This window comes from Dermacentor andersoni, unplaced genomic scaffold (assembly GCF_023375885.2).
Source record: "Dermacentor andersoni unplaced genomic scaffold, qqDerAnde1_hic_scaffold ctg00000039.1, whole genome shotgun sequence".
NCBI classification, from domain to species: Eukaryota; Metazoa; Arthropoda; class Arachnida; order Ixodida; family Ixodidae; genus Dermacentor; species Dermacentor andersoni.
The window spans coordinates 34,576,584-34,603,749 of record NW_027314752.1 but is presented as its reverse complement, the minus strand read 5'-3'; the positions used below and the strand labels follow the sequence as shown (position 1 = coordinate 34,603,749).

At 45.8% G+C, this 27,166-nt stretch overlaps 1 protein-coding gene across 1 annotated transcript in view; it reads left to right on the top strand.

The window, feature by feature from the left end:
* The window catches only part of LOC126519834 (intraflagellar transport protein 56-like), a 160,914-nt gene that overhangs the window by 63,633 nt on the left and 70,115 nt on the right, over nt 1-27,166 (top strand). The window contains 1 exon segment of the mRNA XM_072285704.1: nt 11,080-11,297. Coding sequence (XP_072141805.1) covers nt 11,080-11,297 — 218 coding nt within the window.

Here is a 27,166-nt window from a genome sequence, read left to right as displayed (position 1 = left end):
TGCCAGACATTCCTTCTCAGTAACCGAGTAGTTCGTCTCGGCTTTGGTAAGGGTGTAGCTGGCATACGCGACGACGTACTCTTCGAAGCCGTCCTTGCATTGTGCAAGAACAGTGTCGAGCCCGACACTGCTAGCGTCTGTATGGATTTCAGTTGGAGCAGAGGGATCGAAGTGTCGCAGTACTGGAGGAGAGGTGAGAACGCGTCGCAGTTCTTAAAATGCGTCATCGCACGCCGGGGTCCAGGCTGACAGGTCAGAACTTCCAGTGAGAAGCTGCGTCAAGGGGGCGATGATAGAGGCAAAGTTACGAACGAAGCGTCGGAAATATGAGCAAAGGCCGATGAAGCTGCGAAGCTCTTTCATGGTGGTTGGTTTAGGAAACTCGGATACGGCGCTAAGTTTTGTGGGGTCCGGGAGGGTACCATCCTTTGAAACTACGTGGCCAAGAATAGTAAGCGTGCGAGCGCCGAAGTGGCATTTCTTCAGATTTAGTTGCAGCCCTGCAGTGGAGAGGCATGCAAGGACTTGCTCAAGGCAACGGAGGTGCGACGGAAAGTCGGTGGAAAAAAACACTATGTCATCTAAATAACAGAGGCACGTTTTCCACTTCAACCCTCGAAGAACGGTGTCCATCATTCGCTCGAAAGTGGCAGGCGCGTTGCAGAGGCCGAACGGCATGACGGTAAATTCATATAGCCCATCAGGTGTTACAAAAGCTGTCTTTTGGCGATCGGCCTCGGTCATTGGCACTTGCCAGTACCCGGAGCGCAGATCCAACGAGGAAAAGAATTCCGCTCCCTGCAGACTGTCCAAGGCATCGTCGATGCGCGGCAAAGGATAGACATCCTTGCGCGTTATTCTGTTAAGGCGGCGATAGTCGACGCAGAACCGAATGGAGCCATCTTTTTTTTTAACGAGGACAACTGGAGATGCCCATGGACTGTTAGAGGGCTGCGTGATGCCACGCTCCAGCATGTCATCAACGTGCTGGTCGATGATACGGCATTCAGCAGCCGACACACGATATGGACGCTGGCGCAATGGTGTTTGTTGGGGCAGCAGCTGTTTGTTGGAGCGCGGGAGCAGCAGCCTGGGACGGTCCCGGTTCATCCATTGAAAGAGCTGGTGGTAGCGTCCAACTGCGGAGTTCCAGGATGTCGAAGAGAAACCCCGCAGCTCCACCAAATACAACGGGGGTGTTTGCCTAGCAGCACTTCTAGGTTGCAGCGGTAGGCTTAAGCAGGTCGGTACTATGGCGAAACGGGGAAGCCAGCAATTCTCGTTGTCTTCACTTTCAGAAGCACTATACCCACTGCGCAGTGCCTTCAGTACAATACATCTGTTTTTCCAGTGTGAGGGATCTTGGAATCGGAGCCGAGGTGCACCAGGCAGGTGTATGCTGAGCGCAAGGGTCCAGCAAGGGCTGATGTTGAGGACCGTGTCGTCCATTGGTACTCTGATGGCACTGGCGTAGTACAGCAAAAGCTGGTGTCTACACGATCAGTCGCAGCTGATTCATGCTATTTCACAAGCTTAGGTGCAGGTACAATGCAAAGGACAGGTGGAGGTGGCTGGTGTGAGAAGCCGTCGGGAGTGGTGTCTTGTTGTGGTAATCTCGGTGTATCTGCAGTATTAATGTCTCGTGAGGGATTCAGGTAGCTGTCATTGCCTAATTTATCAAGAGCAGGTTTACTTGCTGCTGGGGGCATGAATATAGAGATACATGAATTTGGCGGCAGCTGTGATACCAGAAAAAGCGGCAGTTGTGTAGGGCTTGCAGCTGCAGCATAGTGGCGTGGTGCCTTACTCGTGCTGAGGTAGAATTGACACTCAAGCTGAATGAATACATGGCAAGGCTACATCTGTGAAACTGTTGCAGTTCAGGCATCTGTGGGGATCAAGAGCACTGCTTTTCAGAAGACTGTCTACTTGCTACTGCTTGCTAGGAGAATTCCTATGTCAACAAAGTTTGGGCGGTGGTGGTGGTTGCTGAAAGTGGTCCTTGCACTATCGTGTAGAGAAAGTGTGCCTAGTAGAGCGAGTGGTAAAGCCTCTGAAATGGTTGAGAGGTCACCAGATACGACAGGTTGGGATGAGAGCCCGTGGCAGTGTGTAAGGAAGAATTTGTGGTTGGCTCAGTTTCCTTTTGTGGGAACATCAGGTGCGCAGACTTATCTGAGCTGGTGTGACAACTCATGGGATGAAGAGAGGTTGAAGGTCTGGACTGGCATGTGATAACAACCAGCGTGGGTGAACATGGGCAAGCATTGTGAAGATATGCAATGAGGCCACTGGTCATGGAGTGAAAGTGGTCATGACAGCGTGCTGGGAGGAAGACGAAGTGTAGTAGCCGATTATGCTGTGCCGAAGGTCCTTACAGATGTTTGGCACAGGAGGTGCCAGTCACAGTTCCACAATCTGGCCCTCTGAAAGCTCCCGTAATGCATGGTGGTAGTGCAGCAGTAAGTCAGTCACATTGTTAGTGAAATGGCTGTCCGGCTGGCTAAACCAGAGGGCTCGTTAGGCGATGCAGAACTCCAGGAGGCCGTGGAGCTGTGGGAAGTCGGCTGGTACAGAAAGGCTGCCGTCACACTCGCTCTAAGTGGCTGTACTTGTGCTTGCATGGTTGGCTCGGTTGCCTGAAGTCGCCATTCCGTGAAGGTGGTTTAGGAGAGGTAGCAGTCAGGTGCGACTGTTCATTGAATTGACCAGCCATGGCACCAATAGTTTGTGAGAGTGGTTGATAAACTCTTCTGCCTAGGCTGAACGTGCTAATGTGTTCTATTCATGTACAAATCTGCATGTGGCATTCTCCTTCCTCAGTAGGGCTGTAGCCCATTGCTGCACCGCTGTGATCCAAACCCAAGCTTGTGCATTTATTTGGTTTCGTGAAGTGCCTAATAAAATGAATTCCCCTCAACATGCTCAGCAGCAACTTTTGTACATTGAGGCATCCATAGTTATAGGCACAGGCAGTTGAGAACCATGAGTGATACTTGTGATTTTGATGTAAAAAAGTGCTTACTTAGAGACAAGCATGGTGAGAAAATTTAACAATGATATCACTACATGCACATTATCTGACAAAGGCTAAGTGACATTTACGTACACATTGGTGCATTTTTTGTAGGCTTAACTGTTGGGTCGCACAGTTATGCAAGTTTGTTTATTCACGTTACCCCTAAAGGCCCTCCAGGAGAGGGTATTACATAGGGGGGAGGGCTAACCTTGCAAGTACTCTTGTATCCCCATTTATGACACTGTACCACTGAGTGCTAGCTTACATGTTGTATTATCTGCGGTGTTTGTTTGCATAGTGCTTGGTCTGACTGATGTGCATTTTAAATAGGCTATGTTGCTCATTTTTTAGATGTTTTTAAGAAAATTGCTTTGTCACCTCTAAGCAACTATTTTGTCAATGTATCTTGTCACATCATGGCAATTGTTTAGCCCATGCTTTGTTGATGTACATCTGTGCATAATTTTTATTCACCAATAAAAAGTACAATTTTCTGAACATATTGTCTTTCTTAAAAGGAAGCGTGTGAGACACGGACAAATGAGGAAAGACAAACACAGTGCTGTGTCTTTCTTCATTTGTCCCTGTCTCTTGTGGTGTTCTTATTTTGAACATGTACTACCAACATGCCAAAGTCGACCCTTGATATTTTCTTTTAGCTCTCTGTAAGCCTGTAGGATAGTTGTAGACCTGTCAAGACGAGAGGAACGGTACGACCTTCGGCTGGGCAGGCAACAAACGAAGTGCCTGGTGCTGTTTATTGACACAATATATACATAAATGCCCAGAACCACTGTAGTGGTGCATTCTATTAGATGGGTAAGCTGCATTAGTGTTGTCAGTGATGCTCGTGGCACCCCGTGGATTAAATGCAATGACGCACTAGATCTTACTTTCCGTGATCGGATTTGTAAGTTCAGTCTCTTCGGTGGCACCACGCACTTTCCGGACCTTGTAACCTTTTCGGGAATGCCACCCAATACAGATGGAATATTTGATTTAAGCTGATTCTAATTTGGAGGTGCAAGTTGGAATTGGCTAGCCAAAGACGGGTATTTGGATATAGCAGGGAGAGCCTTCTTCCTGCAGTGGACATCAAAATAGGCTGATGATGACAAGAATGAACATATATGCAAAGAATCCACTATAAGAGTCCAGTGTACTTCCTGTAAGATATTTCACGTAAAATGTTTAACAAACTATACAGTTAGAGGATATTTGTTGTAGACCATTGGGAATTAGCGGACTATTGGGATAAGCTTCATGTAAGATCAACAGATCAAGTGAGACCATATGTTTTATGAGCTGGTTCAAGACCAACGACTACAGACTGTGCTAGCAGAACGGGGATGTAAGGATAAATGTGCTAAACTTGCAGCAAGTAGTCTAAAAGAATCGGTATGACAATTGGTGAAGCATCCTTCATCAAACGTGTGACAAGGGAGATGAAAAAAAAAGAAAATGATATTTCCCTGAAGAAACAAAAGCAGCTTGAAGTGATCACAGAAATGAAAGATGAATCTAAACAAAAAAGAGAGGCAGTTGAATAAGCTGCCAGTAGCAAGTGTTTGTGAAATATTTTTGTTCAAAGACTATCAGGTGCAACAAAAGTTATTGCAGTTAACAAGGAGAAAGACTGATGCAAAGTGAGGCTTGATGCAAATGAGGTGTGCAATGGAATGAGTCTAATTTAGCAGAACCACAGTTGTATAGAGGCACGAGTTTCTGAATAAACACATCCAGGGGGTGACTTATGCATAATAGTTAACAGCCCTTGAGTAAGCATGTCTCGCTTTAGGCTGCCTATAATTTCACTGTCTCGATTTAGACACCAATTTATTATTTGGGAAATCTTGCCACATTTGGATTCCTTCAAAATGATGCATGCTGCTTTATATTGCACTTAGCTCTCAACGGGAACTACACACTAATATCTATATATGCATCCGGCATGTGCTGTTCCTTTTTCCTTGACTAATGGGACTACATGTATAAAATAATGTGAACAAGCCATTTATTTCTGCACAGACTCCATGAAACTTTTAAGTTTTGTTTATACATTGGGCCTCTCTGATACTTGAAGGTGCTTTTTCTTGAATATTTGTATCCAATACAATGATATAATATTGCTCTTTGCACACTATTAGTTAAAATGAAAAGCATGAAGCCAAAGGGAAAGCTCATACAGTATATTGCACATGCTGCAGTGACGGAGCTGAAGCCATCTAGTGTTTGAGGCATGCCTGCCTAATAGCAATCCTGTTTATATCTGCTGCTGAATTCAAACATGAAGCCTGTTTTTCATGCATTTATCACCTTCACAAAGTACTGTGGGGGAAAGCTGTTGCTACATTAAGCACCGATCGACATTGAAGCAGCACTTGCAACATCTATGTTAAATTTATTTAAGAAGCATGAATTGCTGAAATTCTGCAGGCAATCCGATCAAGCATGTTGGTAAAGTGCTGTGGTATCAGGCAGCATGAAATTGATGAGTACACGGGGTAAATGTAGATGCAAGCGAGCACCGACTTCAACCAATTTTAATGCACAATACTAAAATGCTGAAATCTTCTTCACGTTACTGATGATCTATATACAATTTCTGACATACAACACTGCTACAACTACCAGCAAAAAGAGTTTGTCACAGTCTTTGCTTAAACATTGAACACATTTAACATTATGCATTAATTGTTCTGGTGCACTTTTTTGGTGGCATTGACATGGTCACTCACAAATAATACACTTGATAATAATGAAGCAGTCTGTACAGGTTGCTAAAATTTACCAGAAGATACAATTGTGGGCTGCATGCATAGATAACAGCCTTTATCATGGAAAAAATAAGTCAGCTAGCTGTTATAGCATTTGCCAGTGTATGTGGCATATGGCAAATTCTTCAGGCTCACATATGCATCTTGGGGGCTATAGAGCATATTTTCACCGGCTGGCTGTGTGTTATATGTTAACCTTGCAGTTTACACATTTTGTGAGAGTTGCATTGCATGGGTGTGCTCCATGTCTACCAATAATAAATTGATGCACTGACTCAAAGCTAGACTTAAACACACAATGTCTGCAGGAACATTGAGCCTTCTGCCTGAAGATAGTTCGGTGCACCCACAGCAACGATATGAGAACCATATGCAATTGCTGTATATCCTAATGAAAATTTGTTAGCTGTTAAATTAATTGCTGTGCTGATAAAAATTTTGTTAACTCGCTTCAGAATGAAAGGCGTGCAATGGAATTCTGTTCCTGCAGCATTTAACGCGCATGCATGCAGAGCTATCGCATACGCTATAGTAATGATCGGCGATAGCATATATAGCCCAGTTAAGTACATGCAGACAATAGATTTCCCGTTTGTAATCGAATTGGGCCGCACGCAACATACGGCAGTGCGTATACATTGGGAAAGCTCTTCGTTTTCCTAGCGGACGTATGTTTGGTGCATGAGATATACATCACAAAACTGCACAATCGCTCGCGCTCAGGGAGGTGGCGTTTCGACCACGATTCTGCTTGTCAACTGCGCGCCGCAGCTATCGCAGCGCTGCATTCAAATGGTGCATTCATACACTCGATTCGCTGTGAGACCTCGACAACCGTTTACGCCAGTTCTGGACAGTTTCTTCACTAAATGATGCCTTGCCGATATACCGTTCTTTGCCGTCACGGAAATGCTTTGATTCTTTACTGAAGACGTGTTTGTTTAGCAGCCAAACCTATAGGAACGCGCCGCCGCGGCCTTATTGCACTGTGTATATATTGCGCAGTGACGTTGTAAGAGCGGACGATTCGGAAAGACGCGCACACGGAGAAAACAAGCGAGAAGCGCAGGCACAACGCATAGATGCATGGTGTATTGCTCGGCAGCCACCAAAATAGAGTACGATATCTTAATCACCCGCTAAGCTTATGAGTTGATGACAAGTCACCGAAAAAATTTGTAGCGCAGCCTTCATTCCGCATCTAACTGGCCCAAGTTTCTGATGTCGCTTATATATACTATATATACATAATATACTCACGCGGTAACTGTGCTAAAATAGCGGCAATTAGTTTCTGCTCTCCTCGACACTCTTAAGGTAGCGCAACTCACGCTATTGTGTAACCGTAATTAACATGAGGTGAAGAAATATCCTTCACCGATGTACTGCGGAAAGCCACTCGGTTGCGAGTTGCCTCATGCATCTGCCGATTTCGGCACCAAAAAGGGTAAATAAAGGTAAAAGCACTAAACAAAGACTGATCGCGGTTTTGATTACTGCAGATTTTTCATGGTTTTACACGTTCAACTCGGTTAATCGGCTGCGCGGACGTTTTCGTTTCGGACGGTCATGATGGCAGTAGAAATCTATCTAACCTTTAAGCGCCCTATTGGTGTACGAAAGCTACATGTAAAGGATCCCCAATAAACGAATGATTCTTACTGGCATTGGAGGGTTGCCTGTAAGAGTTTTTACATGACTTTCAAGAGCCCTGTTTGTATTGGGAGGGTGCATATAGACACTCTTGACTGACCTTTAAGAATCCTACTGGTATTGGGAGAGTACCTGTAGGAATCCCTGACTGACCTTTAAGAATCCTACTGGTATTGGGAGAGCACCTGTAGGAATCCCTGACTGACCTTTAAGAATCCTACTGGTATTGGGAGAGTACCTGTAGGAATCCCTGACTGACCTTTAAGAATCCTACTGGTATTGGGAGAGTACCTGTAGGAATCCCTGACTGACCTTTAAGAATCCTACTGGTATTGGGAGAGTACCTGTAGGAATCCCTGACTGACCTTTAAGAATCCTACTGGTATTGGGAGAGTACCTGTAGGAATCCCTGACTGACCTTCAAGAATTCTACAAGTCCATCAAGATAGCCCTGACGGATTTTTCGACCGGGCTGAACCAATTTCAATGAACGTTGTTGCATTTGAGACAAAAGGTAACGCAGTGCAAAAAGCAAAATCTTCGTTTTCGAACTCATATTTAAAGAAATGAAAAAATTGGCAACATAAAAAAAATCGGACCATTATTCACAATATGCTCTAACGACATAGATTGTTCGTAAGAGAAAATTCCAGCAAATCCTAATGCATGACATATCGTCAGCGTAAGTGGCCGACCATGACAAAGAGCATTTAGAGAAACGAGATGTTTTGCGAGTTCTGCCAAAGTGTGTGGCACCAGAGCCACCCTAGAACACATGATATACGGGAATGCCAGGGACTAATACACAATAATGAGAGCGAGAACTTCTTGCTGGGCAAGTTGATATTGATTCATTTTACCTAGTTTTAAGGCGCCAAAAAACCACACACAGCAGAAGCAGAAGTGCGAAAGCTAGTGAATTAGTGGAATCATTTCACATCAGTAAGAAAGGTAGCTTGTGTATTAGTGAAACGTCGTTATCACTGTATAAGTCAGATAAACAGTTTGTTGAAAGAGCCTTATCTTATCGTACTTGATGCCTGAGAGTGCTTGTTGCGCAGGCGCTGACTGAGGGCATAAATGTACGTGTCTTCTGTGAAAATAAAGTAGTTGTGAGTGGCCCTCTGTCCTGTTGTTCTCTCTTGTGTGGTGTGTGTCGTTTTTGGCGCTTTAAAAATTGGTTTAATGAATGAGAGCGAGACCTTCACCGATAGCCTCCGCGCGCGATGGCAGGCTGCGCTGCTCAGCTCGAACCTGGAAGACCAACTCTGGGCAGTCCAGCGGGCCAAGGAAGCCGCCGAGAGGCAAGAACTCTTGGCCGTAACCTCGGCGGGTGCCCTAGCCCACTATCTCGCCGGGCGCAAATCGTTCTGATTCGAGATAAAGTTTTCTGACTCGCTCACTCTGCCCATGAAGAACTCAGTTTACAAGTTCATAACTCTGCGCCAAAAACAGATGTCACAGTTCTGTAAATTGCATCTCTTAGAGCGTCTAAGGCGGCCAAATGTCATATGTGAATTTACATCTTGCATGGCATTGCTGCATTGTTTACTAGGATTTAGGAAATGTCCTACTTGCATAACAGTGAAATGTGGCAGACGCGCCTCGTGTTTTCGGTGGCAACTTAGAGAAGATGATGACCGCACTTGCTGTGATTGCGAGTGACCTCGTGCTGTTCGCTACTACTGTAGTGCTCTTCACCCATTATCTCCTTTTTAACCCAACCTAATTACACCAGTTATACAATACAGAACGGTGTATAATCAATTCAGTCTGCTTTAGAGGTTTGAAAAGCTGCTGTTTACGGGATTGTGACATCTTTCAAACACTTTTGTTGTTGCTAAGTTAGAAAGTTGTAATATTGATGCATCCGTTTTCTTTAATTTTGCGGTTTTCAATAACTTCTCTCAAAGTATTGGCCTAAATTTAAAAAAAAATCTGCTATGTGCAGTCGGTACCTATTAGCTTCCCCTATAAATGCAGCAAACCACGTCAACTTCAGTGCGGATGGACGCCGAGCGAAACGATTTCTTCTATCCCCCACATGTATTTAAATAGGAAATGCAGAGGTAAAGTGTCCTTTTGACGGGCCAGGATGGATTTTGCTGACGGCAGACAAATTTCTGCAATACTTGCAGCGACATTAGTTATACAGAAAACTGAATTAGGCTAATAGCACAAAAATCGCAAGAATCGACTGAAAGAGCATTTCACCAAGACACCTGCTACTTCTAGCGCAAGCTGGTATATTTGTTTACCGAAGGAAGCCGGTGGGGCTGTTCCGTAAGTGTTCACTAAATGGACTGTCCATTTTAGCGTTCACCGATTAGATAGAACTCGGAGCCGGTAGGAATAGGCGCCAATCTTCACCGCCGACTCTCAAGCTCAATCCAATCAGTGCGCGTTGAAATGGACAGTTCACCTAGAGTGAACATTTGCAGAATAACCTCCGCCCTCATCCGCCCAGATGTGATACTAAGGAAAGACTATACTGCGCCGACAATGCTGGCATATGTGTTCTGAACTTCCGCGATGTCCTCGAAACAAGGTGCCTGATAATCGCGCAAGAGAATGCTTGAGAGAACGAATTTCGAAGATGTAAGAGTGGTTTCATGAGCCCATTTGGCAAGCGCGCCGCTTCCAGCAATGCAGATCGACTCCGCGCAAACCGTCATCAGACTCGTGTTTCCGTGAAACACAAAAGCAAGCTTACCCGGGCATAAGTGACAGTGAAAACACGTACGCTAGCCCCACTTCTCTCAAGCTATGTGAGAATGGCAGTCTAAGGGCGTTCCATCTCGCAATTAAATTTAAAATTGTGTTTGCTGGCCCATCCGCAATGCGTTTGTGGAGTCCCCTCTTGAAGTGTCATTCCAGCAGGACTCGTATCTTGTCTTGTCGTGCACGTGACCACACAAATCGTAAGTTTATTCGTAAGTAAGCTGCCTGAGTGACGCTCGTGCGCCAGTGCAGGCGTGCTTCCTGGTAAGATCAGTTCTTTTTCTAGATGTGTGTGAATGTTCGGATATTTCGAACTACGAATCGAATATTTTACAATTGGGCTCCCGTCTTTGAAGCGGTTAGTTACTATTCGTAATTACGAAGAATTTTGCAGGTAGTTTTCGAACATGTTAGCGTTGTCAACTGGGAAATGTAAAATTGAGCCAAAGGGCGACAAACTTCATCCCGGAGCCCTAAACTGCTATCATTAGCGGTCTCCGTTAGCGTCTTGAACATGCGCAGAAAGAGCTTGCTTGTTCGTAACGCTTCATTAGTGTCTTTAATAAACAACGCTTCAGAACGGGCAATGCAATAAGAGAAGTTTGCTAACGTTGCCAGTATGTAGGATATGAACATCGTTTTCTTTTCATGATGGCTGCCAACGACTTTTTATTATTGGAAAACTATTGAAAAAGTATTCAATTCAATTCGCTGCTGGCACTATTGCATTATTATTCCATTCGGTTTAAGAAATCACCACTCGAACATCTCTATTCTTTTCTTCGCGGGCGCTTTTCCTTTCTGTTTCACCTTTCTCTCACCCCCATTGTAGGGTAGCAAATCGGACGCTCGTCTGCTTCAACTCTCTGCCGTTGCTCTTCTTGCTTTCACTCGATGCGCTCATCGCAGGACGTGTGGAGCTACCTTGCGTGCTGCCAGTTCCACCTGGGCCTGTACCGCGAGGCCGAAGCGTCGGTGCTGAAGGACCCCAAGAACCAGCTGCAGAGCCGGCTGCTCTTCCACCTGGCCCACAAGGCGGGAGACGAGAAGAGGCTCATGGCGCTGCACCAGAGCCTGCAGGACATACTCGAGGACCAGCTGTCGCTCGCATCCATTCACTACCTCAGGTACACACAGAGAGTCACAGGTGCGCATTATACTCACTGACGTGTACACCGACTCGTAGTCCCACAACATGTTTTGAAAGAGACGAGATAGAGCGATATTGTGGGTGATAGAGGGACGAAAGTTGCGAGCAGACGTGAGCATTAGCGAAAATACTGCATTTGCACGTAAATGGTGCGACCACAAGAAACCAGAATCACAGAAGTTTTCGGCCGCCCTGGCGTGCCCAAGTTTCGCGCTGCCTGCCTGCCTGCCGTTGACGAACTACTTTCGTTCCCAGCAGGCTGCGACGTGGCTTCGGAATAACGCAAGGATGCCTGCATTAATGCTCTATTATCCGCTTCATTCCAGACCCGTCGACTCTTCTCCACATTCTCGAGCTTTGCACCGTGATGCCTTGCACTTCCAATATTCGGGATGGCCACCTCCATCGCCGAAACTACCTCTCTGGCGTCCGCAAATGGTTGCTGGTCATACCTCGACATCTTCGTGATGAAATATGTTCTGCCTTTCACGCTGATCCACAGTGTGCACATGCGGGTGCCTTCAAAACGTTCACTCGGCTTCGCTCCAAGTTTTATTCTCGTGGCACCTACACTTTGTTGTGCAAGTACATTCGATCGTGCCCTCAGTGTCAATGCCATACGGCTCCTGCTAAGCATGTCTCCGGTCCACTCCAGCCTATCCCGAGCCCTGCCAGGCGCTTCGATCGCGTTGGCATTTACCTGCATGGACCCCTTCCGAGCATGGTATACGGAAACCACCGTATAGTCGTCGTCATCGACCACTTGACGCGATACCCGGAATCAGCCGCTCTGCCTGCAGCCACAGCTCGCGATAGAGCATGCTTCCTCCTGAAAAGAAATATTCTCCGTCACGGCGCACCACCCGAACTCTTAAGCGATAGAGGACGTGTGTTCCTCTCCGATGCCGTAAACGTTCTCCTAGCTGAACCTCGCATCGTTCATTGCACCTTCACCACCTACCATCCTCAAAGTAAAGGTTTGACGGAAACATTTGATCGCAACCTTGGCAACAGGCTCTGCAAATACGTCGCCTCTGATCACACTGATTGGGACCTTATATTGCCATACATCCCGTACGCCTCCAACACTGCACCACAGGCGACCACAAACTTTTCCCCATTCTTCCTTCTGTATGGCAGCGAACCTTTGACTACAATCGACACCGTTCTTCCGTACAGGCCGGACTGAGCCGAATGTATGCCCACCTCTGAAGCCGCACGCCGCACCGAGGAATGCCGTCAGCTCGCCCGTTCGTTTACAACTGTCGACCTGTGGCAAAAATCTCGACGTAACGATAACCATGACGATATATATTGCGAATATAACACGTAATGCCGCATAGAAAAAACAAAAACGAAACGATGCGTAAAAGCGGATGCTCGCCGGCCGTTCGCTCGAATTATCGTTAGGTAGTGCGAAGTTCCGTCACAAAATATAGAGGAAGGAAAAATGCTGACGCCTTTCTCGCTGTCGGCCAGAAATGTGTTGTTCTTTGCCTTACCAAAGTGACATAAATACCAAGGTGACACATACAGGCACAATCGAACAAGTCAAAGCATTTCACCAATTGCACGGTTATCCACCGGGCGACTTCGAAGGCCACTCGCTTGACGCGCCTGTGCGACAGCAGTGGTAGCAGGCCTCCACATTGATGCGGTACAAGACAGCTTTAGCAGAGCGTTTACGGTCCGCTCCGCTTAGACCGCTGTATCCTAACAATATGCTCATAGCTTTTGAGCGCGACGCTCGCGGGAACGCTATTGTTCGTGCGCACAGCTCTCATGCCGACAGCGAAAAGTACAGAACGCTGCCCTCGCCCTGCTACGAAACCGACTGAGAGTAGCGTTAGCGTGCATCTACTTCTTGGGAAGGCGCGCTTCATCAATAAGCGAAGTCAACGCAGTTCTTGCAGCCACTAGGGGGTTCGCGTGAAATGCGAGCGTAACAGAGTCAACCGATGCTCCGCTAAAACTGAGTGCGAACAGGAGAAGACGGCACGAAATGCACGGTGGCAACTACCGGTTCATCCCTCTCGCGCGAGGCGAGGTGGCAACGGGCACAGAGAGCCGACTAACCGAGTCAAGCTCAGAGGGCGCGAGGTGACAGACAATTAAAGAAGCGCTTAACGAACCCAAATATAACGAGAGTAGTGATGCGAGCTTGTTGGTTGTTCATCTGGAAACGAGCCAATTGTAGTGCCTACAGGGAACAAGGACACGAGAAGGCACAAAGGAGACACACACGTAGCGCTACGTGTTTGTATTACTTCGCGCATTCTCGTGTTCTTGTTCCCTATAAGCGCTACAACTCGCCCGATCGAACATAACGCGAGGCGTTTGCTGAGGCTGAAATTTGTTTTAAAGTAAGGTCATGAGAACCTCGCTTTATATTCGCTGAAATGCGGTATGTGAAAGTGAGGAGTGGCGGTGAGTGTCAACGTGAGTGACTGTCGGCTAGTGTGAGTGGAGGCGAGCGTGTATGAGCATGTGTGGGCGTCGGTATGTTTGAATGGAACCGACTGTGAACACAAGTGAGTGTTTGCGAGCACGCGTGAGAACGCGAGTGAGGGCACATGGGTGTGAGCGAGTGCATAAAATAGAAAAACTTTTGCTGAGTGATTATGAGTGAGTATCCGCTTATCCAGCTTGCCTGTGGGGAAAGTGCGCCGTATCCTCTGTGAGGCTAACATCCATGCCAATTCAGTACTCGTACCACAATGTCTGCAATAGGATGGCAAGTTCAGTGAGTTGGAATAACTGCATTTTGTGACAGCAGAGCAACCGGACAACTCGCAAAAGTGAAGAGAGTCACTGGGTAAGCGCTTGATGTCCTGCGGCCTTATTCGTCTGCGCGTGTCGTATGTTTTTCGCTGCTGAAGAAAAATGCATATCATTATTCTTCGCCCGTTCTCCGGACAAGTAGAGTTCGCCAAAAACTACGTGTGCCAGGCGATGAGCAGTGATTTCAACGTAAAAGTGGACAATTTCATTAGCCAAGCATGAAAAGTTACTGGTTGCCGGTGACCAAAGTTATCGTCATCATTAATCCGTTCAATTGTGTCCAATGCGGTAAAAAAGGCATCTTCGAACTACCTCCTATCACCCATTTCTTGCGTCATATGACACTACCTCATGCGCCTACAAATTTTCTAATTGCATTTCACCACCTACTTCTCTGCCGTCCTCGACTGAACTTCCCTTTTCCTGGCTGCCATTCTGTAATGCTAACAAATTAAACAACAGACTGGTTGTATATTTCCCTTGCGCAATACTTTGTTACTTATACATAAGTATATTGACATAACCAAAGTTATATAGCTTTGTAAACCAGCGTGTCGAACCCAATCTTGAACCGAAAACCGTACCCTGACCAGAATTCTAGCCCGAAGTGAACCCGAACCAAAATCGATATTCTTAGAATGAACCTCAGCCCTAATCGAACAGGAACCAAAAATCAAAAATAATAATTGTTACTGGTTTGCTTCCTACCGCATATGATGCAAATGTGTGCTAAATACTTACATGATTCTTCGAAGTATTTATTCTTCTGTCGGCGTACCCCACGAGTACATCACTACGCCTCACGAGTTGGGCTATGAGCGAGAATGGGCATACACGATAGGCATGCGCTGATAGCTATACGGCCACCTGAGCGCAGACGCTTTCACTTCTGAACACGGCCGTGCCAGTTGTTTCTGTGGCCGAAATGTTGTTTCAGGGGCACCACAGAACCGCCGTTTCTGTTTAAGCTCCCACTCCGGCCTAGCTCGCCGCCGTTACTGGATAAACAGTAAAGCATACACGCTGGGACACGCAGGGAGCAAAAAGGATGGCTAACTCGAGAATGGAAAATACGAAAATCAACAAGTTGATCAGATCTGCTATTTTTTAAACAAAAAGTCGCAGTTTCGACCAAGAGTCGAAGCATCGATTGCGATAGCAAATTAGTAGACAGCTATACGAAGTAATGATAGTAGTTTTATCGGTCATATAAACTTGTGAACATTCGCCTACTGACTACATTAACAAGCATGCTGTCAGCGCGCACAAGCAAACGTGAACACATCACACTCGATGAGCGCGGACACTCGCTGTCGAAACGCTGGTGCGAGCAAGCGTGGCAGCCGCGGCGAGCGAAGTGACCTTCGTGCGGTCTATCGCTTTAACGCAAGAGCGGCGAGAACACAGCGCGCACAAAGGTATGAGCCATCCGCAGATGCCTGCAGTGCAAAGTAGGCACCTGTTGGCAGTGTCGATCGACACCGGCTCACCTCCCTCCTGCGCAGCCTCATCGCTTTTTTCCATACATGGCGCGCAACATTGAGCCGCGATAGTAAGCTCCCCATGCTCCCGGTCTCGAAATGCGCAGTTGCTGCCGAAGCACAACGCAGCGCCCGCTCCCTCCCTCCCTCCCTTGTAACCCCCACGGCCTTTCACGCGACCGAAGACGGCGCGTTTGCTCTCCGCTTCCTTCCTTCGCGCGCGCCAGATTGAGCAGCGATCGTCGGCTTACCTGGCGTGCTTTCACTCGCACGTGCAGCATACGATGCGCGGCGACGGTGTGAACACCCTTGGAATTGATATTAAACATCACAGCGACGCCGACAATGGATGCCGTCAATTTCTCAGTGTGTGGTGACAACGGCTGTGAACGCACATCAAAATTTCTTATGTTGCCTGTCACGGTTCAACGCACGTTCGGCATCCCCAAGCAGAGTACAACGTGCTCTTCGATTTCTAAATCTCAATCCCGGGATACAATGAGCGTGATATGGAGAACTGGGCCCATGTTTAGTCAACGCAAGACTCTCCGCCACGTGCACCTGTGCAAAGATCGCCGCTGCGTTTAGCACAAGCTGTATTTGTTCATCGTTCCGGATCATCAATGTCATCATCTGTTTGTATTCATGCGAAAGCATCAAATGTCCCATTGAGAGAAAAAGCCGGTGCCTGTAGCAGAGAAACGGCTCCTAAATTCCCATTGGCTGCGACGTCACGACACGTGCGTGCCTCAACGGAGCAGAGCGGTAGAAACGGGACACCTGCTGCGGCACTAGCGCACCAGATGTTCCGTGAGCGGAGAGGCCATTGCTCTTCATTTGCAGTTTTACACCAAGAGTGGTCAAGCGTACATAGAAATGAGTCAACAACAAGAAAGAAACGGCAATTACAAAAACAATGCAGTAAGCATAAATAACAACACGAGTAAGCAAGGAGGAGATACAAATAATAAATAAGTATAAACATGGGCATATTCAATTAGGGGATTTTACGTGCCAAAACCACGATATGATTATCCTGCACGCCGTAGTGGGAGACTCGTAATTAATTTCGCCCAGCTGAGGTTCCTTAACGTGCACCCAATGCACGGTACACGGGATGTTTCGGATTCCGCCCCCTTAGACGTGTGGCCACCGCGGCCGGGATTCGATCCCGCGCTCTCGGCTTTAGCAGCTCAGCTCAAAAGCCAGTACACTTCAACGGCAGGTAAACATGAATATGAAATAGTAATTACCACGATAGGAATAATAGCAAGCACCAAAGACGAAGAAAGTACATATTCGACACATCAAATTTGCGCTGTAGGCAATAACCTACAAGTACATGCCCTAGTACATACAAAAAGAAGCAGGATCATTTGGTACACAGATATAAAGATTTAAAAGGGAATCATAACAACCAGAAAAAAAACGAGCGAGGTAGCTTTATCGCATAATATCCGCTGTGACCGCTTTAAATTTTACAGCGGTTGTGGTGTTCGCCGCAACGGCTGGTAAGGTGTTCCAATCCTTTGCCGTCTGGACGAAAGATACAAAATGCACAGAAATGCGGGCATGTGAGAATGAGCGGCTTTTGTGATGACTTATACTATGAGCGACAGTCGGTGAGCGGGGGTGATGATGGAGTGGTTAACTGACGCGTGATAAAATTTGTTAAAAACGAAACGTCTCGAAATTTTGCCGAGGCATTGAAGGCTGAGGAGGTTGGTCCGTTCTTTTAATGCTATGATACTTGTGAAATAAGTGTGGTTGGAACAAATGAACATGGTAGCGCGACTTTCTATTCATTTGAACATCTTTGAAAGTTACTCTGGTCAAAGTTCCAAACCTTTCTCATAAAGAATGAGGTGGGGCGCAAAAGTTATGACTCAAACAAGCGAAATGTGACGTTTACCTAGTGCTTCATATCGTGAAAATGCTCCATTGCAAGAAAAAGTGAGCGACGCGGCTTGGCTGACGATATATCATGTATTAAATCCGCTTTTCAAGCCAATCCTTAAGTTTCCTCATTCCTTAAGACAAGGACACAGGCAAAGAAGAACACGACACTGGCGTTACTTTTCCAAACATGAAATACCACCAACTCGCCGAAGTTCTCTTGTAGTGCTATTCTTAAGTATGCCTACCGTTTCCTTGGAGAACATTTTTGGTAGCGTAAAAACGAGAATTCTTCCAATACGTATAATGTTCCGTAAATTACCTAAAAAGCCCACTGAGTAACTTAATTGAGCTGAACAGGCGAATTAACAATAACTCTTTTAAAGCAAGCCCAAATAAGCAGCATGCACAGCTTGTCCGAAAACAGTAAAATGAAGCCCAATGTTAATTTCTAAGAAACGTTATGAGTGGAGTCCGTCCGTCCATCCTTCCAAGGCACCAGTGGCGGTGGCAGCACTTACGGCTGTGGCACAATCAGCTCTTGCGGATGCTCCAATGCCGGGCTGGTCAGCAGCATCTCCCACTGGTCATGCGTTGCGTTTCGGTTGGGGGAGTTATGATTTTTTTTGGAAGGCCCATATGGTGTGGTATAAAGTAGCTCGCTCTGTACAGAAAGGACAAAGAGATTGATGAAGTGTGGAGTAGATCGCAGGGAGGAGTGAGGTGAGGGTAAGTGCTGGTCTGGAGTGGCCTCCAGAATGTGGCTTCAGCTCTGGTGAGAGTTTTACTCAAAAGTAAAATCATCAAGATAAAGTTCTCTCTCTCTCGCTTTCAAAGAACCGACTTAAACATGCAGCCCGTTCTGTTAATGGTACACTTTATGCGTCATGTTTTTCTACACAGATAACATAGAAATAAAATTTTTAATAACCGCGGAGAGAAAACGATAAATTCTACTAGGCATGGAATGCTAGCTTGTGTGAATCAATGTTGGCAATGTTGGCCCCGCCCCTCACAACTCCCCCACTCCCTGCCTCCTCATCTGCTACTCCGAAAAGAAATATAAACAGAAAGAAATCACGGTAAGCGATCACGCAGGTTCACAAGCTATTAGAGAAATGTAAAAGCCTGAGCCGTGCTTACAATGAGTAGAGCCGGCACCCTTGAGTTCTCATCGTCTGGGGAACGAAGTAAATTGCACATGGAGACTTCTCTGCAGAATTATATTTGGAGTGGGGAAGCCAAATTTTCAGGCGCCTGCTTATGTGAGCGCAGTTAAATCTGAAAGCTTGCCAAACTATTGATATCACCTTCAGTCAAAGCGCATGCATTTCTGTACAAGAATTTTGTTTTCCAACAAATTTCTTCCGTGTACCTATTCCTACGCAATATTATACATCTTTTCTATAAGTTGCTTTCATATTAGGAAGCAACTCAACACAACGTTGTATCATGTTAATGAAAACTGCAAATAGGGTTTGTGTGAGCGGTGTGCTTTGTTTCTATCGTATTGTTTTGGAACGGTCGTTTGCACGCCACGAGGTGGTTGCGACTTGTGGCCAAACTGAGCCGCTTTCTACATCGCAGTCCGTCCGTCCGTCCGTCCGTCCGTCCGTCCGTCCGTCCGTCCGTCCGTCCGTCCGTCCGTCCGTCCGTCCGTCCGTCCGTGCGTCCGACCGACCGACCGACCGACCGACCGTCCGTCCGTCCGTCCATCCATCCATCCATCCATCCATCTCATTGTCATCATACACTAGTCGTCATCCCATATTCCCTCACGCCTAGCTTTGTCGTCACGATGCCGTCGTTATACAATCGTCAGCATTTTAGAACCGTCATCTCACTGTCGTCCTACAGCCTTTATTTTTCTGCTGACGGCATTCCTTCGTCATTTCGTCGTCGTCGTGCCGCCAGAGTGGACCGGTACTGTAGGCAGGGTCTGTCGCATATAGCCGAAACGACGGAACTACGAGAATGATCACTAGATATTTTATATAAACGTGGCTTCAGTAAAAGTATCTATCTCTGCATTGGTTGAGTGCTAATTGCATTGCTATCGACAGTCTGCGTGAGACGGGTTCTGCCGTAACATTTTCTTGTCGTAATGTCTACTAGAATATTGGCTATCCCCGTTTGCTCTCTGATCCACACCACTCCCTTCCATTCTGGGCATGTCCTGGGCATGAGCCGCTCTTCAACTCAGCATCTTCGATGGAACCCGTACAAAAATGAGTGTTGATTAACCATTGATATATTGTTGGGGAATTGTTGAAACAACTGACTTCAACAAATTTTCAAGAGCAATTGAGTTCACTCAATCCTTGCACAACAATATTACCGTTGAGTGTTCTCAATAAACAATTTATTGGGTAATTTGTGTTGATTTTTTTAGTTGTTCTTTTGTTGTGTAGCAGTTGAGTCCAGTATACAATAATTAGGACTCGCATATGAAGACATTCCAAACAAGTTTTGCGATGCGTTCCAACCTCATTCCTGTCACTTTGCGGCAGGTAGGTTCTTCTTTCGCCTCGCTTTCATTAATAGAAAATTATGTGTGACCGATGGGGTGGAATCGAACGTCGGCCGTCGAGCCCGGTACTCTAACCAATAGGCCACGAGCGCGCGCATACTCCTCTCATTCGAAAGCCAGTAAGCTCTGAAATGCTAGGCGTGTGCGCCGCGTGCCACTTCCTGGTGCTGTCGCTACACCTGGCGCTTTGAAGCGCCTATATCTCCGGGACCGCCCCACTTTCGTAGCCATTTTCGCTACGTAAAAACTGCAACGTTAGACTAGATTCATGACCGTCCAAGTTCATAACGATTTATTTCTTCGCCGGTGTACAAATGCCATCGTCGTTTTAACATACACTAGATGACATAACCATTGGTACGATCCGAAATGAGCACGTTTCGGGGAGCAGAAGAATGCGAAATTCACTTGCCAACACGGTGACTACGCGCATGTGCAGTTCCCCAAAAGTAGACACGGCGGCAGCGCGGCCGGCGATAAGACAGGTGCCGACAGGTGACGACGCTACCTTCGAGCATCGGACGCACTGTGGGAACCGTAGGATGCAAGCGCGCACACGCTACAAACATACACGGGTGAGGTCTTCGAATTTCCTGCGACGTACCCTCTGTCCGTAAAGCAAATATAGTTTTTGTCCAATGTCCGTGGTACCAGAGATCAAAGAATGAACGCGCTTTGAGATCGCAGCGCGCAGCCGCTATAACCATTGACTTCAAAGAGCTTCAGATTCAGAACAGCCGCAACAGTATCACAGCTAATCGCTGTATCTGCGGCTGCTCCCGTTTCTCGCCTTGCAAGCAGCAGGCGATTTATTTGAGCCTCGCCGAACGGTCGTCCTGTCCCAAGCCTGCAGGTCTCGTATGTTCAGTCAAGAACACCAAAGGGAAATGAAGGAAATACAGGTAACGGGCTCTTATTGTACCTTACTTGTCACCTCGTCATCTGCAAAAACACTACAAACTATTCTAGAAGCTTTGTTTTTGTAAAAATAGCAAAACTAGTAGTAATTTTTATTTCTAAGTGGCGCGACAAACGTTAAGGTAGCGCTCGGGTGTGTATGTGTGCGCGCAAACGGGCGCAACCGAGCTTCGTTTTGCGCACACTTTTGCAACAGTAAACATGGTTACCGCTAGTTTCGTAGTGGCATATTTTGGTCGTAGTATTTATTGTTTACGCTATAAATTAGGTAGTTCCTAATAATTTATGAAGGTTAGTTGATGAAAAATTATTGCTAATTAATTAGTGGTTCTTAAGTGCCGTTATTTTGTGTTTGAAAGGTTTTTATAACTGAATACGATAGTGAAGCCATGTGAAGCTGTCAACGGCTTTCGGACTCAGTTATTCGGTTGCAGATGTGCGGTGGTTCACGCCTCGTGCTTCTTGATGAAAGTATTTTCTTTTCGGACATCATGACGCACATTTTAGTGAAATGCTTTAACGACGATAAGTGGGACGTATATCCGGTGAAGTGGTTGGCTCACCCAACAACTAGTCTTCTACTGATGTGCGAGCCTGACGGTTTTGATGAGTTGCGCGGCAGAGGCCATGATGCCTGTTGGAGAGAAGGCACCCCGAAACAGTCGCAGCCGCACTTCTGAAGATAGGCAAGTAATCTCTATTTCTTGGGCACGTAGCCTTCTTTTCTATTTTGACATTGACACGCGTGACATGTTAAGCACACCGTTCACTTTCTTGAAGCAAACCGCATGCCCCGCAGCAAATGCGCGCGATACTAACTCTCGCTGCCACCGTCACTTCGTTTCAAACAATGGTAGGCGAAGAGGCAGTGGCGCCCAATGTGCGTAAAATTGCATTTCTTCATTTGTTCATGTCTAATAACGTTTCCTTCATTTGTATGAGAGAACACAATTGGAACATCAGGATCGGCTTCTCTGCGCAATGATAATTTTGTACCGTGGCCACGTCATTTTTCATGGGGGCTCACGTATGCCGTCTAAGCGCTTGTTATCGCGTTCCGAAACGTGAGAGGCGCGCTGCCTTTCAAGGTATTTAGGCAGGCACTACGAGTTTAGGAGAACCGCGACAAATAATCGTGCTGCAGGTGTGCAGCTGTGCTACGCTTGTACCACACTCGTACCGGAAGGCAGTGTTGCACTTGACGCTTACGCATTTCGTAACTATGGCGGCCTCCGTGGAAATTTGGGGATCGAGGTCGTGGATACGATCCCTGCAGCGGCCGCATTCCAAAGGAGCGGAATGCAAAAACGCTCGTGCATTGTGCATTGTATGCACGTAAAAATTTCCAGGAAGTCAAAATTAATACGGAGTCCCGAACTACGACGTGCCTCATAATCAGATCGTTGGTTTGGCACGTGGAACATCAGAATATTTTTTTTCCGCAGTGGCTCATCGTATACCATACGGTTAGTGTGATCACCTTTTGTGCCGTAGCTGTTAAGCGCGCCTCGATTTAGGTTGTGGCTAATGATGCGGCGCACCGCGAAATATATTTCGCCTCTCTGGGATTTTCGTCGAACGGCCAACCGATTAGTCACAGCTTCCGCGCGGTGACTGTACACGGATACACAGCGCAAATGAAGAGAGGTGTGGTGACGTAGTCAAAGAACACAGCCGCCGACGGGCTCACCTTATCGTCTATCACCGCCAAAACTACCGCAGTAAGCATCTTTATCTAGCGCGGCGGTTTGCCGTTGAAGGCGTACTGTACAATTTTAATAAGCGATAACCGAAACATGCCACTGTTCTCTGCTGCCTCTTTGAGCTGGACCGATCCGAATATGCGTTGTTTCCAGAAGCGAAAGGAGCGCCAATCGGCGCGTTGTCGCCTCGAGCTAAGCGTCGCACTCGAGCACCGTTTGCGCGTTGAAGAATGACGCGTGCATGAAGTTAGCTCACTGCGCGGACGTTACCGCGCAAAACGTGCAAGGGCGTGTACGCGACGTTCTGCACACAAATCGCGCGGGATGATCGGAGCCACGCCGGAGCGCGGCTAGCTTCAAAGAAGCGGTACATGTTCTCACTCGTACAGGCACGCTCACGCTCGCATCGCTCTCGGCGTATGTTTAGGTCATCCCTTCTACTGGAATTCTACCCAAAGAGTTGATATCTGTTTGGTATGGGCTATGCACTGTCGCGTGGTCTTTGGTTCTGCGAGAGAGCCGGGAATATTTTCCCCACTGTGAAACATCGCTGTGCGTGTCTTAGCTAACATTTACCGTAGCAACCCATTCCTTCCTTTTCTCGACGGCACTCGTAGAGTCGCAAATTTTTACTTGCCAGTATAGTGTGTACTTCTATTTCGTGCGTGGTTAATAGTTAATAGTAATAGTTAATAATAGTAATAGTTAATGTGTGGGAGATTCTTAATCCGCGCAATCTCATTTTCTGTCCACATTCCCTTCTCACAGGTTAGGTATGCAGTAAATTCCCAGATGCTAAAGTGTTCTACGCCAAAAGCACCTTGGCACCGTGCAAGAGACACCAGTTGATATGTGGCTGATTCACTAGTAAGCTCGCATCTCTGTTGCCAATCTCCATCAAGTGGGATTTTCTACTATTTTTTGTGTTACTCTGTGGTGTACTAGCTGCTGCATGGAAGCTGTGAAGGCTTACTTTCGATTTGCTCTGGCGTTTAGTAGTAAAGGACGGGCTACCTTTTCAGGGGAGGCATTTACTTTTGTTTGTGAGAATGTTTACCAGCCTAACCAAGTGATACGTGGGTACTGTAAACAGCAGCATGAACAGAGGCGGATGACGAAATAGGTAGGAGCACACACGAGCGCAAGCTCTACTAAAAGTTTGCTTTTGATGACAAAGGTATTAAACACACTGGTCAACTTGGCAAAGGTAAAAAGCCGTGCGTGCGTGGCAGAAACAGCCACGTGCGACAAGAAAAAAATATGAAAAAGCCATGTCATGTAGAATAAACGTGCGTGAAAACGAGATTTATCGGTCAAATCTATTGAAAAAGCGAAAGATTTGTCCGATAAGTGATACTACCCAACGGGAAATACTCTTTTGAGAACAACATTTTCCCACGAAGGGCAACAGATAACTTGGTTACGCAATTGTTTCGTTTGTAATCAATAAATATTGCTTCTGGAACTCCTCTGGTGTTGCGGTATAGAGCAGAAAGAACGATTGTTTCATCACAAAGACCAGAACACAAAAGGACTTATGGAAGCATTATTTATTGATCACGAAGAAATATTCATAAGCAAGATTTCTGTGGCCCTTAGTGGGAAAGAGTTGCTACACTACTTTTAGTTACTATCGCTTACAGGAGAAACCTTTCAGTTTTCATGTTTTGTTAGTTTTTGACGCACATGTTTATTCTACAGGACGTATTTCGGTCATTTTTTGTTGTGCAGGGCCCTGCATGCTGCGCATCCATGGCTTTTTCTTTGTGAAGTTGGCCAGTGTGTTTAAAATCTTCGTCTTCACGAATAAACTTCTACTTGAGTCAGCGTTCATGTGTGTTCCTACCTTAATTCATCCTTCTCGTCTCTGTTTGGGTGGTTGTGAAATATAAATGTACACCGAATTGGCGAAGTGTCCATAGAATTGATACATGAAGATATTTTCGCCGTTTATTTCAGGAAGAACGCTATCGGGTCTTATCTTCTCTTTGTTTTTGACACTGAGTACATTTTTCTAGTTCAATTTCAAGGAGTCCCCTGAGGAAGCCAATAAGAGTGATGGTGACTTCCTTTGTTTGTAAGATTCATGAATTTCATCCATTCAAGGCATGACATGGCACATGCCTGATTGTAGGTTGCAAGCATTCGTAGTAAGATCTACTTTTCGGTTCTCATGACGCTTTTTGTACTGCGCTGCATTCTCCAGGCACATGAACCTTTTTATGCTCTAAGTGCATGCGTTTTTTTTCTATATGTTGGAGCGAAAATTGTAAACTTAAATATGCATATATATCATTTTCCTTGCAATCTTTTTCAACATCGGTGCGCTGTAGCTCCCTCTGTCTTTCAGTTACTGCTTTGTCCCAATTTTTATGCAACCTTTATGTATTTTATGCAGCAAAATTCTGGTGCTATTTTATTAACATTTTATCTGCGAAATTGAGGTAATCGGTGTTTCGTATGATTTGTTTGCGTTTTTCACTGTCTCAGCAATCGGGCTGTCGAGTCATTGGAACCTTTTCTCATACTGTAAGACTATATCTAGGGTGCTTGATACTGAAAGTGCAGGTGACCATTTATTTGGCTGTTTGGAATTGTGTTAGCCATGTGTTACTACCAATTTTCTGTGCTAAATAATTATTTTTTCTCTTATCGTTCAAGGTATTAGCCTTTCCTTAACTCTTTATTGACCGAGGTAGCACTTAGTTGCTGGGTATACGAAAAAAGGCCCCAAAAAGTGCTTTAATTAGCTTTGTGCAAGTCCAGAATGATTACCTAAAGATGAGCTCACTAAATTGAGGAAATGCCACTAACGAACTCCTCTGTACCCTAAATTAACATAATCAAATGGTGTACTGTTTGTTCTTGACTTGTGCCAGGGAGATAAGCTGCTTTCATTACACAAAAGCTTTACAAGTTTATTTCTGAAGAAAGCAATCCTGGCTTGTCAGAAACACGATTCAGGTGTTCATCGTGCCCGACAACTTTCTAAATGATGTCTCGTCAAATAATAGCTAAGTTGAGTGATGTTATTTTATAAAATAATTGGGCAACATGAAAATGTATATATCTCGAAGACAAAGCTCAGGCAAGTCTACTTTGGTACTTCATTAAATTTTAATCGTGGTGAAAGACGTGTGCTAAAAGTTGTATATATTTACGTGAAGTCATTTGTTTCAAGTTGGTTATTTTGCCTTCTCACAGTCAGCCGTAGCTCTTCCTGTTATGTGTTAGTGTGCGCAACATTTTAATGTAACATATTCAGATGTATTTTGTGTATTCACATGCAAGCAGCTCCAAGTGTTCATGTGTTCAAAGTTGGTTGTTACAAGGGTATGCTTAAGCCCTGCCTTTTGAGTCGCTTTGCTTTCTAGTCATAAACTTAAGTCGAAAGTGAAGAGCACAATGATCGTTTTGATTGGATTCATATGTAGAGGTTTTTTCAGATGTATTTACACTGCTAGAGTGCTGTAGGTACTAGCCTGTGTCTCCAGGTTCGATATAGTGGTGCCTGATTTACTGTAATAATGTTTCACGTGCACACATCTTTAGTGTAAATAAAGGTACTTCAAGTTGATCAGTCTCTCCTTTGATTTTGTTTGTGTTTGGGAAAGTTATGAGCAGGCACCGGGGCATGCAAGTGTGAACAGTGAAGCAATTTCAATATATGAATAAAAATACACTAGCCCAACGAAACGTCAATCATATTTCAATGGCGACTTCTGAAATCTCAATGGCATCTCAACTGTGCCATCATATGCTTTTCAATGCTGTGGTAATAATAACTCAACAACAAGTCAACAGAACTACCACAACGTTAATTCAACCCAGAATCAATGGTAACTCAACAACCATTCAACAAAACGAACACAACGGGGCGTCTAAGCACAATTGACTTTCAATGGTAATTAAACAATTATTCAACATTGAGGTACCCAATGGTGTTTCAATTCGATTTCAGTGGCCAATATTCAAGAGTGCTCAACACTCAACCCAACAATTCTCCAACATACTCTCAATAATTCCTCAATAAAAAACTCAATATTGACCAACAATATTTCAATGCCTTCTCAATATTTTTTTTTTGTACGGGAAACTTGGGTGACTCAGTACATGCCAGTGGGTATGCTCCACGGTTCAATGAACCTCTGTGCTACTGAGTCGTCGTCATCATCATTATCACCATAGTCCTGCTTACGCCCACTGCAGGGCAAAGGAAGGAAGGAAGGAAAACTTTATTTGGTCCTGCAAGTAGTGATAAATAACCGCTAAGCGGCCCACTCAAGGCCTCTCCCATACTTCTTCAACTACCCTGGTTATGTACTAATTGTAGCCATGTTGTCCCTGCAAACTTCTGAATCTCATCCGCCCACCTAACTTGCTCCCCGCCCCCAGCTACGCTTCCCTTCCCTTGGAATCCAGTCCGTAACCCTTAATGACCATCGGTTACCTTCGCTCCTCATTACGTGTCCTGCCCATGCCCATTTCTTTTTCTTGATTTAAACTAAAATGTCATTAACTCGCGTTTGTTCCGTCA